This window comes from Rhinopithecus roxellana, chromosome 6 (genome assembly GCF_007565055.1).
Source record: "Rhinopithecus roxellana isolate Shanxi Qingling chromosome 6, ASM756505v1, whole genome shotgun sequence".
NCBI lineage: Eukaryota > Metazoa > Chordata > Mammalia > Primates > Cercopithecidae > Rhinopithecus > Rhinopithecus roxellana.
The window spans coordinates 71,535,703-71,553,757 of NC_044554.1; the positions used below are offsets into that span (position 1 = coordinate 71,535,703).

Below are 18,055 nucleotides of genomic sequence, written 5' to 3' on the forward strand. Positions count from 1 at the left end.
TGTCTCACACTGCTTTCTTATTCAATGTAGCTATGATTCAGATTTCTTTTAGAATTAAATAAATTGGCTTCTATTATTTTTAAGTTAGTAAAAACATATCATACCTCTCTTTCTTTTGATTTCTTAAAGCTTTCTAATCTATAACATTTTGCCTCCCCAAATAAATCATGATAGGTGTGAGTCCTGGGAAGCAATTGCTGGGTGCAGTGGGGAAAGAAAATCAGGCGAGAGTGGATATTGTGATTAGGCTCACAGTTCAAAGTACTTCAAAGAGGGAGGTCCACAGAGCCACTGGGGTTAGGCAAGAGGGAAGCAAAAATGCAATATGAAAGCTTTCTAGTTGGGAATGGCCAGAGGGGAGGCTGAAGACTGCTTGCCTGCTCACAGCTACAGTGGAAAGGACACGAGTTTTTAAATCACAGGCTTCACTATTTATCAGTTGTTAATTAAGTTCTATGAAGTTTGATTTCATCAAAAATGTGAATAGAAATAATAACACGTAACTCCCAGAGATGGGTGAAAGTTGAATGTGAAAGTACATAGTCCAATGACATATAGGAAGGTGTTCACAAAGGACAGCTTTTGTTTTTGTGGTTTTTATTGTTACCTTTGTGCTTATAGCTCTCTATTTTGAAAAATCTGCTTAGCTGATAGTTCGGTGGGCCACGATAAATTTGCAGTAAATTTCTCTGCCCTTCTATCTAAGAGTATTTTAACAGAATATCATTGGAAAAACTTACTGATTTTGAAGTTCAAATTTTTTTTAGAAATGCGTATTTTCTTGAAAAGATACATTTTTTACCTGGTATAATGAAAGTGTTATCTAAATGCTTTTGCATACACTGGTGTACAAATCACAGTTAAGAATTTTTAGGTAATTTGGCTGGAAATCATGTAATTTAGTAGTTTAGTATAATTTATATAATTTAGAAAATTAAAAAGAATCACTGTTATTAATCCAGATTTTAAAAAAGAATATTAAAGATTTGTACTTTATGGAAGAAAATGAACAATTTCTTCTTTTTATTTTTCCACCAGTACAACTTGGCTTTTAAAATAGAAAACCAGTTTTCTAAATTATATGGTAACTATAACACATCTCCTAAACACATATGTAATTATGGAACTAACATTCTTACTAGAAATGCAAATGGTTTCACTATCTTTAGGTCAAGAAATAGTCTATTGCTGAATCTTTTAAATATACTATTTTCTATATATTATTTAAAATAGACATATTAAAATCATACCTCAAATTCTTCAGTAAACCCACTACTTGCATGTAAGTCTGCAACATGCTTTGGAAAGTGCTTTATTGGAATTGCTCCAACATCATCTACGTGAATAAAATTTTGTGTTAGAAAGCATAATTTAACAGAAATAAACATACCTATCATTTATAAAGTAGCTTCTGAAACAACTTCAAAGTTCAATTATTTGTATAATTCTAACTAAATCTCAGCATTCAATTGCTAAGCAACAATTGCCAATTTTCTCTACATTTATTATCAATCAAAACCTGTATTTCAGAAATCTGATTTGTTCAGCAATCTCTTTTCCATCTATACCCTAAAGATAAAAGCATTTATTTTCAATGTTAATTTATAAATACCACCATAGCCCCACTCCTTATCAGTGGACTGCATCTTTTGATAGAGAACTTTCTTTAACAAGCCTGGATGTTGCATGTAAATTCTGAGAAAAAATGCAGAAATAATATAGTTTCAATTTTACTGTGGACCAAGCATAATAGTGCAATTTCAGTTTTATAAAACTGTACAATTTAATGTCTTACAGTCAAATAGTTAGATGTTTACATTTGAAAACATTTTTTCCTTCTCTCTATAAATAATAGAAAACATTTATATGTCGAATATTCATTAAGGATAATGTCAAAAGCCTTTGGGACTTTTAATCTGTAAAATTTCAAGAATTCTAACTTGAAAATATGCTATGTAAACAAAGTCATTGGATCTGTTAATTAATTGTGAAGGGGCCAAGTTATTTTAACTGGCTCTGATTTTTTTTTTCTTTTCCTGGAAAGACTTTCTTAGACTGAACATATTACTAGTTCATAGTATGCAATTTTACAAGTGATTTCTCTGACAAGGAAACATCAAACACATTTCACTAGGAACAGTTATTTATATCAACAGATGTTCAGTATTCAGGCCATCTAATATTTTAAAGCTTCAGTTACCAAGAATTTCCTGATAAAAAAAATTGGAATCCATCTGTTCTGTCTCTTAGATGAGTGGATCTGAATACTAAAATTGAATTAGTCAGTCAAGCTTAAGAAACACTAGACAAAGGTGTAATTCAACCTTCACACTTACAGAAGGATCTTGCTTAGAAGAAGCTTTTATAATTAGATAAGAAAACAGAGATGATTTGTCACATGCAAGTCATTAGTCTTAGTAAATGTCCTTCAAACCCCTTGATGTTATCCTGCACAGCTAACCTCCTTTTATAAGTAGACTACCTTTTATTGACAGTCAGATATTTTGGTAATTTCTTTTATTAATTGGTCTGCATGTAAGTGAGATTAACATTCATTTTGCTTTCTGATTTTTACACGAAAACGTGCATATTGAGGTGATCAAGAGGGAATCTTTGAGAGCTGAACAAGTGAAATAAGGAAATGCCCTTGGATCACCACTCTTTTGATTTTCAAAACAGGGGAGCTTGGATCTCCTGGACTAGGTTCTGATTTTGTATTATTTTATTTATTGAAAACAAACCATGGGTTGCACGCGGTGGCTCACGCCTGTAATCCCAGCACTTTGGAAGGTCGAGGTGGGCGGATCACAAGGTCAGGAGATGGAGACTATCCTGGCTAACATGGCGAAACCCCATCTCTACTAAAAATACAAAAAATTAGCCAGGCGTGGTGGCGGGGCCAGAAGTCCCAGCTATTCGGGAGGCTGAGGCAGGAGAATGTCGTGAACCTGGGAGGCGGAGCTTGCAGTGAACCGAGATTGTGCCACTGCACTCCAGCCTGAGCAAAGAGTGAGACTCCCTCTCAAACAAAACAAAACAAAACAAAAAAACCATGTTGCACTTTGAATAAAATTTTGATTAATTTGCATACCCATGCTGACAGAGTATGCAGAAGAGACCTGTTTGGAAGTGAAGGGAATCAAAATGTAACAGATAACTGAGAGCTGTTGGTCTAAAAATTCTAAATAAGTTAATGGACACTGTAGTACTAAAATAACAGTATTTTAATATAAACTAGAAAAACAAATAAAACACTGATGCTTAAAGACACAGACTGGACAAAAGAAGAAAAATAGCAAACACTTGTAATTTCTAAGTTTATAAGGCACAAAAAGAAAATATCATAGTTAAATATATAAATAATATATATCAGATATGATATAAACATATAACAAATATCAACATATAAATGTAAAATATAAATAAAATGTTTGTCTTTTTTTCTGTTTTTTTTAAGACATCAGATTTCAGAGGAAGCATCATGTAGAACTTGAGCCTCTAGCAATAGAATATGGAGCATCAGTCAGAGAATTTAAAAAGTGCCATCTGTAAAATGGTCCCATAGATGAATTTCTCCTTTTGTATTCCTAGTTTCTTAAGTTCTGTTCCTTTTATTGTCCTCTATTTTCCAGATCACACAATTCTAGACCACTATTTTTTGTTGTCACTTTTCAATCTAAGACATTATAAAATGTCAATTAAATCAGTGGCTTGAATATGCAATATGTTCATGTAGCAAACCTGCACATGCATCCCTTGAATTTATATTAAAAATGACTGGCTATGATTTTACTTATAGTGTAAACTCTAGGGTTAATGGATGACTTTATCAAAATGACCCTGGCTACCTTTGAATACTGTTATTCAGATAATTTATGACAAAAATAGCTAAAGTCTTCCCAAATATTCAACTGTTCAACATTCTGAGAGATTATTTCAAGCAACCATACATTCTTTGTTTTCATGGCTTTTCCTACTATTACCATCACAATTTTATAGATCTTTTTTTCTAATGTAGGTTAAAAAAATAAAGAAAAACCACCTTTTCTCCCATAAGCTCAAGTAATCAGAAAGGAACAAGACTTTATCTTTATTTTTGTCGTTTTTTTCCCCATCCACATTTTCTGCATTGACTTAATCTGACTTTTGTTGCTTGGGTTTCCATGACTTAATCTGACTTTTGTTGCTTGGGTTTCCATTAACATAATGGGAATGAGTAAAAGTCACCATTATTCTTAACTAATATTTTATTGCTATAAATGTTTATGTTTTTAACATAATACACCTGGACAATTATAAATTAATTTTGCAATATCATCTTTATGGTTAAGAATGTTTAAAATTAATGAGGACAGAATATAAACCTGAGTACCTCAAACATGATGTAATAAATATTTGGGGCAACACAAAAATTTACTAACCTACATTATAGCAATTTGCATAGCGTACCAGTAAAAACAAACCTTTCAACATTGTGCTTTTTCTTCAATATCTACCAGCTACTCATGGTCACACTTTAAGCCATTACCTGAAATTGGAAAGATAGGTGTTGGAGGTGTAGATATTACTCTAGGGGATGTACTGTCCTCTAAGTAAAAGTGTGCAGTCTGGAAGCATTTCCTGGAAATAAAAGAAAACAATTTATACTACTAGTTGCTACGGATAATAAGACAACTTCTGAGCTGCTTGAAAATTATGACAGAAATCTCCAGAATTAAAACAAAAGCAGGTATATACCCAGAAGAGGGATTGCTGGATCTACATCCATTTTAACAAATCACAAGATATTAAAATATAAAATTTATCTCAGTTTACCTGCACCAGATGCAGAAGAGCAAGTAGATATCAGGCATGCTAAAAGCACAGATAGAATTTGAAGTTGTAGCTGGGTTCAAAGTACTGAATGATACTTTGCTAATATAGGAAACCTCAATGCCCCACACATTCTTCCATTGTGGCTATAATACCAAAAAATGTCCTGTCATCTTGGATAGAGCCTGAGTTAGAAATAATGTCCAAAGCTATTTTCACTCAATATTTAAAAGACCATGTCCTTCTGAGTATATACAGCTGCTAGCAAAAAGCAACAAGCTATGTAGAAATGAACTATGTAGAAATGAAACTACACAGTAACATTTTGATGAAAAAAGAACGTAGTTTTATGCTGTAATAATGCAGGAGTGACAGAACTTAAATGGGAAAACAATGAGCATACGACCAAAAACAGGGGTGATTTTCTTTCCAACAGATGCTAGCTTTGTTGATGAGGGTTTTGAGAATGAATATATTCAGATTCAATGACAATTATGATCTACAATGTCACCTGAATCTATTTTCATTCGGATAATAACAGTAACATCTGGTAAGAACACACCACAAACTATCGAGAAGAGCAAAGAACCAACTACTGCTATAAACTAATGCCAACCATCTTTAATTTTAAAAAATTGGATCATTAAAACTGCTAATGACACTCTTTGATGTAGGTCATTTAATTTATTTGGAGCAATATTCATGAGTGGTTAAACTGAAACACTTGAGTTCTGTTTGACTGAAAACGCCAATCTCACTTTCCATCTAAACCTTCAAGCTACAAGGCATTTATCCTAATGAGTTTTAATGTAACATTTGTTATTACACAGTGACACACCTAAGTCTTTATTTTTTCTAGTAAATTACTTCCTTTAGATAAAATTCTTGAATGGCTTCTCACTGCAATTAGAATTACATTCAGTTACATTAGCAAGGGCTTTAAGACCTTTTTAAACCCTGACTCTCCTTCACCTCTGAAGAAGCCCAGTCAGTAGTATCTCAGGGCCTTGGCTCTTGCCATTCCCCCGGCTTCCTGCCTCTTCCCATCACTTCTGCATTGGCCCAAATGCCGATCCCTCTGACTCCTCCCTTGACCATGACAGCTAAGTGTCAGGCCATCCCACTAAGTCACTATTCTTTGCCCTTTTGTTTGCTCTGTGGCACATCACTATTTGAAATACTATTATTTATGTTTTTATTTGTTTTCCCTGTTTATAATTGGTCCCTTCTTATCAGAAGGTAAGCCTCACAAGGCAAACATGTCTCAATCATTGCAGTGTTAGTCTTTAGTGCTTGGGAGCATGTGTGTCACGCTATAGGTAACCCCGAAGCATTTCTCTGATGAATGAACTTCTATAAGTAGGAGTAGTGTAAATTTATATAGTTTACTTATAACCTTAATGTCACAAGCAAATAAAAAACTTAAAGCAATGACGTACACAGCAAAATTGGTCATCTGCTGTGGTAGTGTAAGCCTTTGATAAGCACACCTGAGAGAAGATATATTGAGAGAACATAGAAATAGCTTCAAGAGTGAGCAGGTCATGTAAGAGAAAGGTGAGTGGATACAGAAACAAGTGTCAAAGGGACCCTCCTAACTAGGTAAATATCCTGGAAAGTGGAGATTATGGCAGACTGATGAGGAATGAGAGACATGCGGGCCACAGAAACTATCCTACAGAAGGCCCACATGACCAGAATTGAAACCAGATTGTGGCAGAAACTATGGAGAAAGTTTGGCTTATCTGCGCAACTATGAATGGAGCATGTTCTGACATATTGATATGAAAACCCTGGACTTGATACATGCTTTTTTTTTTTTTTTTTTTGAGACGGAATTTCGCTCTGTCGCCCAGGCTGGAGTGCAGTGGCCGGATCTCAGCTCACTGCAAGCTCCGCCTCCCGGGTTTACGCCATTCTCCTGCCTCAGCCTCCCGAGTAGCTGGGACTACAGGCGCCCGCCACCTCGCCCGGCTAATTTTTTTGTATTTTTTAGTAGAGATGGGGTTTCACCAAGTTAGCCAGGATGGGCTCGATCGCCTGACCTCGTGATCCGCCCATCTCGGCCTCCCAAAGTGCTGGGATTACAGGCTTAAGCCACCGCGCCCGGCCTGATACATGCTTTTAAGATCACGGAATTAAAATCCCTTTGATTTCTCCAAAATATAGTTACACAAGCTGGTGAAATGTTTTGAAAAATATTTCAACGAATCTTCACATTGCAAAATGCCTTTAAAAAGCTAGTGCAATATCACAGCTGATACAAGAATCCCTCAACAGCATCTCTAACCTATGGTTAAGAAGGTCCAGTCCGAATACCTTCAGTGAGAAGGAGATCACTCGTTTTGAATCCTTCTTATTTGCTAGATTTTTTGTCTTCTACTAACTCAAAACTCATTCCCTTCTAAGTACTCAATGGTACTCAAAGAACAGGTCTTCCTGCTCCACTGTTACAGCTCTAATGGGTTCATATCTATCTTTTACTTTTGCTCATGTATTCTAGTTATATATTTTACAGATATTTAGATTATAATATCCAAGGTTTCTCAATACTTAAACCCTACCTGTCTGTGGTCCTCACCCTGTTAGACTTTTCTTTTGAAGTTTATACTCTAATAATATAACATTGCAGATAAATAAACCTGCCTTTTATCTCCTAACTCAGTATTTACATACTCTGCTTTAAATATACCTCTCCTTCTAACCAAAGTATCTCACTCACCAATATGACAGGCAAACACTGTCTTCTTTCAAGACAGCTCAGAGGTATCTTCTCTGTGAAATGGGCTTTCATTTCCTAAGTGGCCTTTAGCACCGCAGCTTCTCCTTTTCCACTGCACCTAACCCAAATTTCTATTCACATAAGCCTATATAAAGACTGTTTTGGCCAGGCATGGTGGCTCACGCCTGTAATTCCAGCACTTTGGAAGGCCGAGGCGGGCAGATCACCTGAGGTCGGGAGTTCAAGACCAGCCTGACCAACATGGAGAAACCCTGTCTCTACTAAAAATACAAAAAATGAGCCAGGCGTGGTGGCGCATGCCTGTAATCCCAGCTTCTCAAGAGCTGAGGCAGGAGACTCGCTTAAACCAGGGAGGCGGAGGTTGTGGTGAGCTGAGATCGCACCACTGTACTCCAGCCTGGGCAACAACAGCGAAACTCTCTCTCAAAAAAAAAGAAAAAAAAAGACTGTGTTGAAAAATACACTTAATCAATCTAAGAGCAATCTTCATTTCCGGGACATTATTTTACATTATTTAAGTATTTTTCCTTAATTGGTGGTTAGTGTAATTATTTTCTAATATATTTGTTTTGTGTTTATATCTTTATTACATTTTTAAAAGATGGGACCATATCTCTTGATTTTATGTAAACCCGACTCTTAATACTGTGCCAGGAGTAGAATAGGTGTTCAAGATTTGTTGAATGAATAGATGGATTTCTAGTAGCAAGTAAATCCCACCAATCACATGTTGTTCAGCTGCATCCTGGATTCTCTTTACCTACCTTAACCTCAAATGGGATAACTTGAAATCTCAAACCATTTTGGAGGGAAATATGAGATATACAGGTAGAGAAGGATGAATGGGTGGCTGGATGGGCAGATGGATCGACAGAGGATGCACCAATAACTATGACTTAATGGGAAGAAGGCAGCATCTCATAGACTATAAAATGGTAAATTAAAACATGTTGGCATTGAGGTTGAATATGTTGCTAATGTTCACTGTACTGTGGGTAAATACCAATTCTACTCTTGTCACAAACAAACAAATACATCTGTAATCAAATCTTTTTTGGTTCTAGAAAATAAGTAGCCCAATAACACTACTTGGCATTAATTTCCCAAAAGGACCTTATAAAAAATACCAAAAAGCTTGTAAGTAAAAAAAATTAAGATAGTATAGGCTAAATTATGGATGAAGGTCATTTGCATATTGCTTAGTTATACTTTGTAGTGCAGTTTTATACAGCATGTGACAGTACACTTAAAAGGCAATCTGGTACCAGAAGGCCTCCATTCTGGGTTAGTAGGCATCTTCAGCAACCTTCAAATTTGAGTTTAAGATCAAGAGAGAATTCATATTGCTTTTCTTCTCCCTACCCCCAGCCAAAACAATTGTGTTTATGTGAAGTCCTTTTCTATATTGCTTTTGATCGTGTGCCATTTGGTTGGGTATACCTTTGGTACTTTTCAGGTTCTAACTCTTCAAAAAGCTTTCAAAAATTTGCCTTCAAAAAACAAAAAACCTTTTGAAAATCTTCCTTGTTGAAGTCATTTTTGCATCTTAGAAACTTATGGTATGACTCATGTTAATTATACCATAAAACATCTGGAAAATGATTTCAAGGCATATTATTTAATGTATGACAAGATTCAGTATCTGTAGTCCATCTGTTCGGCATAAGCAGTGAATGTTTTCACTTCTATGTGCTAAGTGTTGATAACTACGTCACCTGTAATTATCCATCAGGCGTGATGAAAAAAGTGATGACTGTTTTAAACTTGTAGACAGAGGTCCTATCAATCAATGGTAATCTGATTATTTAATTTACGCCTTTTCATCACAGTCTTTATAATGAAAACCTAGGAATGTGTATTATTCCGTTCCTGGGTCTGGCTACAATCTTTTTGTTTTTTTTTTTTGAGACGGCCTTTCGCTCTTGTTGCCCAGGCTGGAGTGTAATGGTGCGATCTCTGCTCACGCAACCTCTCCCTCCCAGGTTCAAGTGATTCTCCTGCCTCAGCCTCCCGAGTAGCTAGGATTAAAGTCATGTGACACCATGCCCGGCTAAATATATATATACACACACACACATATATATATATTTATTTTAAAATACATACATATTTTAAAATACATATATATTTACATAAAATCAAGAGAATTATATATATTATATATATTTATATGCATAAATATATATCTCATATATATATATATATATCCTCCAAAGTGCTGGGATTACAGGCATGAGCCACCCACCGTGCCTGGCTGGCTACAATCTTAAAGATGATCTAGTGAACTTACCCAAATGGTAAACAAGAGAAACCAAGTCCTAGGTGGGTAATTGAAATGCCCAAGGCCATATAGCAAATGCTGGGCAGAACTAGGAAAGATAACTGGATTTTCTCACTTTGAATTTGTTCTGTCTTTTGGCTAAAATCTGCTTCCTCTGAAGGTTTATATAAAATATAAGGGGAAAATCTTGAGTTAGGTAAACTAGGCAAAATAGAAGATTTATTATAAAACTTTAGGATTAATATCTCATTAAAAATAGGTTAGAAACAGACTTAAATATTTTCTTCTAAGAATTTTATAGTTCTTACACTGACATCTATGGTTCCTTATGAGTTCATTTTTGTGTATAGTGTTAGAAAAAGGTTCAACTTGACTTTCTGTATGTGGATATTCAATATTCAATTGTCCTAGCACTATCTGTTGGAAGGACTATTCTTCGCTCATTGAAAAGTCTTAGGATCCTTTTCTAAAATCCATTGATCGTAAACATAAGATTTCTGGGTTCTCAGTTCGATTCCATTGAACTATATGTCTATTCTCATGGCAGTACCAGATTCTCTTGATTCCTGTAGCTTTTCATTAAAGTTTTGTAACTGGGAAGCATGAGTCCTTTAATTTTGTTAAACACTTAGACAAAAATCTAGGAGTAAATCAACATGGTGCTGGGTTAGGCAATGCCTTCTTAGATATGATACTGAAAGTGCAAGCAATAAGAGAAAAAATAGATGAATTGGGCTTCATCAAAATTAACAACTTTTCCACTTTAAAAAGATACCATCATGAAAGTGAGAAGATAACTCACAGAATGGGAGAAAACAATTGCAAATCAGATATCTGATAAGATCTAGACTTGTATCTAGAATATATAAAAACACACAAGTCGGATTCTCCTCTTTCAGCTTTGGAGGCCCCCTCCCTCTGTCTCTGTACGGGGAGCTTCTTCCTTCTGCCTTCTCCCATCTTTCTTGCCTATTACACTCTCTGCTCCTTAAAACAAACAAACAAAACCACAACTCAATAACAGAAAGACAAATAACCCAATTAAAAAATAGGCAGCAAAGAATTTGAACACATATTTATCCAAAAGATAAACAACTGCCCAACAAGCACACAAAAAAACACTCAACATCATTATGGAAATAGTAGAACACTTTAAAAACCATTGAATCATACATTTTGAAGAGGTGAGTTCGACGATATTTTAATATTACCTAATTAAGCTGTTTAAAAAAGTTTAAATATATAAACTTGGAAAAATTCATAAGGACTACATTACTATTAGCATTGTTATTGGTATGACATTAGATTTTTAAACCTTTTCTCAGGCTGTAGCTTTTACAAAGGTCTAAAATGTTTATATATTGGCTAGTGAAATCATATTATTTACAAATTAGCTTCACTGGAATTTGAATAATTCACATAAACCTTGAAGAATGAACTAAAACTATCATCTTGTGATTCAGCACATAATACCCCTAGTATATTATGTTACCAAAATTTACATATTTTAGTGAATTAACTTCAAACAGTTGTTAGTACGTCAGATACCTAACATTACTTAGCATTTCAAAATAGTTAAGATTGACAGTTTTTATCAGAACATTTAATAGATATAAAACATATACATAAAACCATCAAAGTGATTTTTTTTTTTTTTTTTTTTAGACAGTGTCTTACTTTGTCGCCCAGGCTGGAGTGCAGTGGCATAATCATAGCTCACTGTACCCTTGACTCCTGGGCTCAAGTGATCCTCCAACCTCAGTCTCCTGGGAAGCTAGGAGTATGGCATGCCCTACCACGCCCAGCTAATTTGTTTATTTTTATTTTTTTTGTAGAGATGGAGGTCTCACTGTGTTGCCTGGGCTGGCCTCAAACTCATGGCCTCAAGTGATCTACTTACTTCACCTTTGCCAATTGCTGGGATTACAGGTGTGAGCCACTGTGCCTGGCCAAAATATTCATATATACTTTACACAATTACACTCTGCATTCAAGGTACCTAAAGTGCTATTTGTGAAGAAAAAAGAAATATCTTAGTGAAGGTCAAATTAATATATTTTTGACTGGTGATTTTATCTTTTCCCCATATAATACAGACGAAATGACCCATTACTAATAGAAGATAGAAACCTCTCTAGATTTTAATTTTCCATGAACTATCAAATTGTATTAAATAAGATACTGATTTCCAAATTTTCAGAAAATATACTTGAAATATTAAGTAACAGAAATTAAGAAACTAATTTCAATCTTATAAATCTTCTGACATCTTTATTGGAACTTCATACTAGCACTATTTACTATGAAGCAGAATTAGTCATATTCTCCATCTTATTTTCAACTTTTAACACAGACTCCCATTAATTAAAAAAGTAGTTTGGTAGGGAAAATCAGACTAGATAGAAACCTGTAATCTGAATACACATATCAATGTGGTAAAAAATTTGGTCAACAAGTTCAGTGGGGAATGGGGAGAAAAGCAATATTTATTTTTGTTGAACACACATTTATGGAGTATGTGTTAAGTTCAAAGCACTCTGCTAAGCATGAAATCTTTAGCAAAAAAAAAAAAAAAAAAATCTTTGGCAATTATTGGAATCACTGGGATACAGACTAAAGAAACCAGGTTTGTTTGTTTCTTGTTATGAACGAAATAGACTCCTGAGCCATGTGGGGTAACAAAAGCATGATCTGTTCTCCATAGTGTGCAGTCTACTCTGTTCTAGTAAAGGAAGTCAGATATGAAATACAGTTGATCGTGAAGACGTTCTACCCTAGCCAACCAATGTCCAACTACACGCAACTATTAATACATGCTCCAGGCCTCACTGTGTCCGAAACACCCAATAGCTTTTACTCAAAAGACAGCTCATCTCTACTTCCCGATCGTTGCACCTGCTGTGTCCCTGCCTGGAATGCCCTTTTCCTTTCCTTTCTGACTTCCACAGAGCTTGAGTCCTATATTTTAGTTTACACTTACCCTGAGCATTCTGGCCTACCATGCTTCTTTGTTCTCTGACTACTTTTAGCACTAGATTTCAACTGCTATGCATACACTTTTGTGTAATATTTTATACGGTTTTTTTTTTTTTTTTTTTTTTTTTTTGAGACGGAGTCTCACTCTGTTGCCCAAGCTGGAGTGCAGTGGCGCGATCCCGGCTCACTGCAAGCACCGCCTCCCGGGTTCACGCCATTCTCCTGCCTCAGCCTCCCGAGTAGCTGGGACTACAGGCGCCCATTACCACGCCCGGTTAATTTTTTGTTTTTTCAGTAGAGACGGGGTTTCACTGTGTTAGCCAGGATGGTCTGGATCTCCTGACCTCGTGATCTGCCGGCCTCAGCCTCCCAAGGTGCTGGGATTACAGGCGTGAAGCCACCGCGCCCGGCCTATTTGATACGTTTTTATGACAAATTCTTTCCCCTCAATAAGCATAGATTTCTTCAAATCACTGACTCTTTTTTCATTCATTTGTTCATTTTTGATATTTCCTGATAGTTAACACAATACTAGGTATGTGGGAAACAATCAGTAAAAATGGTAAATATTTTAGAATAAACCACAAGAATATATTTTGAGAATGCTGATATAGTTATAGAAAGATGTTGCTAAACAAAAAAAATCATTATGTATCTTCTGAACAAAATTCTCTTTTAAAATAAAAGTATGCTATACTTTATAAAAGTACTATGCTGTGCCCTTTCTTGGTTTACACACGTGATTCCTTATATCATCAAAATCTTTGTTTTCTAACAGACACAGTTATACTGAGCTATGTTCCTAATAAATACACTAATTTGTTGTGTCTTCTGCTTTCCACAGGATGGAAAGCTTATGATTGGTACAATTATTCTTGTCCTTTAAAGGACTTAAGACAGCGTATAAGTTATATTTCATCCCCAAAGCAAATTATAAAGAATCTTAAATGCCTGTGCATCTTAAGATAGTCATTAACTGTATTCTCTAATTATATTTATAGTTTAATTGCTTGATTTTACTTTTATGCACAGGTTATCATTTTTATCAGTATGTACAGTTAATATGCATCTTGTACAAACTCTTCTGTCATTGAAAAACAATTTAGTTACTATACAAAAAATGTTTTCTTAATTTTTGGAATTATAACAACTAATGAGAAGCTTAGACTTTTGTTAAATGCTATGATGATGTCTATTAATTAGAGTAACATGAAAGTACAACTGTCAAAATACTGTGTTAAATAGTAACAGGTAGAAGTTCCTCCATTTTACCTTTAATTGATGTATGAAGAACAATTAACTCTTTCATTATTGTGCCTTTGGATTCACAAATTTACCTTGAATAAATTAATGGCAGCTCTCAAGGAAAATAAATTTTGAATATGCTTTGAAGACCTTTCAGATGAAATATGGGCAAAATCTGAGCTTTATGAATTAAATTTTCCAAAACAAATACTCAACTTACCTCCAGTAGATGAGAATACCCACAAGAACCACTAGACAGATAAAAGTCAGGGCTGACACGATCACAAGGGGTATAACTGCCTTCTTCTCGGATTCCAGCCCCTCAGCTAGACCAATACGAGACTCATGGCTACTATTACTGGCCTCTGTAGTCGGAGAAAATTGAGAGAATTGATATTTAAGGTAAAGGAAAAGTCACAGCATTTTTCAACCGATTAATTGCAACCTTCATTGCTGTTACTTACCTTTAAAATTTTGACTCTTTGATGCAAAGAATATCTACAATTATAAGCCAATTTAATTAAAACAAAGTTGAAAACGTAAGGCAGGGTATTAGACACTGAAGAACTACAACATCCCAGCAGAGATTGGCACCCAGATAGGGGTGCCTTGGCAACAGGTAAGCATAACACTGCCTTGAAAAGCCTTGCTAAATAAAAAGAAAAATCTAAGTAGTGAAATTTAAAAAATACTACTGGTTTAAAATAGAATGGTTAGGAAACACAGCACTACTTACTAAATCACCATATATATTAATTTTCTAAAATAAATTTAAATAGGATTATTTTTAATCCTCCATTAGGTAAATAGTTAGAAGCAATTAATAATTTCATGAAGAAAAAAATCTTGGGATAACTCTTCTTATATTAGGATAACCTTTCAATCCAGCAATCTATTTCAATTTTAAATATAGATTGGTTTTAAATGTTATTTTGAGTGCTCTTCTTATCCATTGTTTTATTCTACAAAAAAAATAAAAATGCAATTTCAGTGAATTGGAGGATTATGTAGATCTAAGAAATTCTTCTGAAATAATGCCAAAGGTAAATAATTAAAAGTCTGAATTTGGTCGTTGAGTTAATTTTAAAAGATGACATATGATTATTTTTGGGACCAGTCAGCTACATTATTGCACTAGCACTTTGAAAATCACTTTAACTAGAGATTACCTTCCAAGTTGTTAAAAAAGAGTTTCAGAACTGTGAGTGTTTGTGGCCAGTAACAATCCTTCCTCTTTGTTTGAGGTGTGTTCAGTGGGAAACCAAGATGATTGAGCATGAGAACGGTTTCTAACATGACAGCATGCTGACAGTGCTACAAAAAGCCCTTATCTTATGATAAGGACTCAAACCACATTTGAGTTTCCCATCAAAATCTACATGCCTTCTTCGGCACTTGGCACTTTTGGTGCTTAAGTAATAGGAGAGAGAGAAACTTTGTTTAACTTTAAGTATTTAAGAAAATTGAGACTAATATAAGTGCACATATATAGCATTACATATATATCTAATTGGAGAGAACTTAAGATTTAAAATAATAGCTTTCTTCCATTGATCAAAGATGGTAGCAGAAAGGGCCAGGAATTTAATCCACTAATAAAGGAAATGTATCATGCTGGACGCGGTGGCCCACGCCTGTAATCCCAGCACTTTGGGAGGCTGAGACGGGCGGATCACTTGAGGTCAGGAGTCCAAGACCAATGTGGCCAACATGGCGAAACCCCATCTCTATTAAAAAAAAGAAAAAATACAAAAATTAGCCAGGTGTGATGGCGCGCGCTTGTAGCCCCAGCTACTTGGGAAACTGAGGCAGGAGAATTGCTTGAACCAGGAGGCAGAGGTTCCAGTGAGCTGAGATCACGCCACTGCACTACAGCCTGGGCAACAGAGTGAGACTCTATCTCAAAATAAATAAATAAACAAACAAACAAATAAATAAATGTATCACAGGAATATAAATGACACACACATTTCCCAAGATGTTTGTTCTTATAACTATAAATTCATTTACCAGAAAAAATGGAATTCAAAGTTGTGATCGAAAATTATAAAACTGTATAAAAAGTGAAAATGTTGTAAGCCAACTCAGCCCTGAATTGTAGCTAATATTCTTGTGAGAAAAGCCCAAGCCTCCATTTTTAAAAATGTTAATCCTAAGCTCTGGCCATTATTTTGTGGAGACTCATCTAGAATCATCTAGTCACCTAAATAACCTAATGGTGAATGCAATGAGCATTTCCTTATAAAATTTAGAAAAACATCTTATTTTACGCACGGTTGTCTTCACAGTTTTGTCTATTGTAACTATTGTTACCTAGGTGGAAAGTAAGTGTGTCAGTAATAAATGAAAACATTCACTTAGCAAAGTCCTTGGTACCTCATATAGTACAAATTGTGGTTAAGATTATTATCTATATCAGTTTTTCTTGACGTGTGATCCCCAGAATAGCAGCATCAATATCACCATAACTTAGAAATGCAAATTTTGGGCTTCACTCAAACCACACCAAATCTTCTGAACCAGAAACTCTGTGTGTAAGGGTCAGCAATTTGTGTTTTGACAAGTCCTCCAGTTGATTTTGATCTATGTTAACGTTTGAGAACCAGTGATGTAGATTAATGCATGCACAAAGTAAGCTTATATAATTATGCAGGTCTTCAATAGCCACAAATTTTCAAAGCAACATGTATATGGATATATATATATATATATATAATTACATATTTCATTTATATATGTATAGCATACATATATATGAGATATGTCCAATCATATATGTAATATATATAAGATATATAGTGCATTATGTATGTAAATACACCATATATACATATTTATATACAGGCACTGTATACACACATGCATACACATGTAGTCTTGTGTATAAACTTTTCTCAAAAGTGCTCTGGGATACTTGATCTTAAATCCTTTAATTAAGGAGTCAGAATGATCAATCTATGGCATGAAACCTAGCTCTTTTACACAAGATGGGATATCATATGAAAGCACAATCAGTTGGTTGCTTTGTGTTTTATAATGAGGAACTAATTGTACTGATTTTGTTTTTATTTATTTGAGACTAAAATATCTGCTTTTATATGGCTCAGTAATATATAGGAGTTACCTGAATTAAAAGATTTAATTTATAGGTAATTAAGAAATAAAAAACTAAGATTAACATTTTAAAATATGTTTTGAGAATAAGATAGTATAATTTTGGTGTTACAATTTAAGCATTACATTTATTTAATTGGTCCCCAACATGAAAGCATAGTCTTTAAGAGAGAGACATCAATAACACATTTCCAGGCTCAGTTTTGTATTTACTCATGTGACCTGGATCAAATAATCTAGTATCTTTGGGTCTCAGTGTACTCATTTATAAATTGTGGATACTAACATTTGCCTTATCTATAGTATTTTGAAGAACATATCCTGTAAATTATTCTGCATTCTAGAAATACACCATAAAATTTTAAGTTTCAGAGCTAGCCTGCATGCATTTGATAAAGGGATATATTCAATTATTGGATAAGACAGACTACATATGATTTTATAGATACAGTTTTAAAAATAGGCCAGAATTTTCCCCTAATCTTGTTTGATCTTATTTACTTCACTAATTATGTTACTTGATAATGTTGGATGTCATATTCATATTGTTTTATCCTAATTAGTGGGAGAACATACTCTTGATAATTAAATAAATCTAATTAGTGCACTGAAGAGAAACTCATTAAGCTTTAGTCAATAATTTTAGGTTTAGCATCTCATTATATATATCTTTCTATAATAGTATAGTCTAGCAAGAACATATCAGTGTCACTACCTGGTAAAATAGATAGATGGATTCCTGATATTTCCTTTTAGCATAAATCTAATGAAAATTAAAAAGCAACTACTATAATTGAGAACAGATAAGAGTTCATATATATGACAGCACTAATGACTATAGTGACCTATGGATTCATTATTCATTCTCACATATCAGCATTTAA

General features: G+C 34.5%; 1 protein-coding gene across 2 annotated transcripts in view; it reads right to left on the bottom strand.

Moving 5' to 3' along the window:
- The window catches only part of PTPRZ1 (protein tyrosine phosphatase receptor type Z1), a 201,599-nt gene that overhangs the window by 29,921 nt on the left and 153,623 nt on the right, over window positions 1-18,055 (bottom strand). For both annotated transcript variants that reach the window (XM_030933226.1, XM_010356803.2), the window contains exons 13-15: window positions 14,278-14,422; window positions 4,529-4,620; window positions 1,251-1,336 (exon numbers count right to left, since the gene is read on the bottom strand). In XM_030933226.1, coding sequence (XP_030789086.1) covers window positions 1,251-1,336; window positions 4,529-4,620; window positions 14,278-14,422 — 323 coding nt within the window. The remainder of the gene's footprint in view (window positions 1-1,250; window positions 1,337-4,528; window positions 4,621-14,277; window positions 14,423-18,055) is intronic.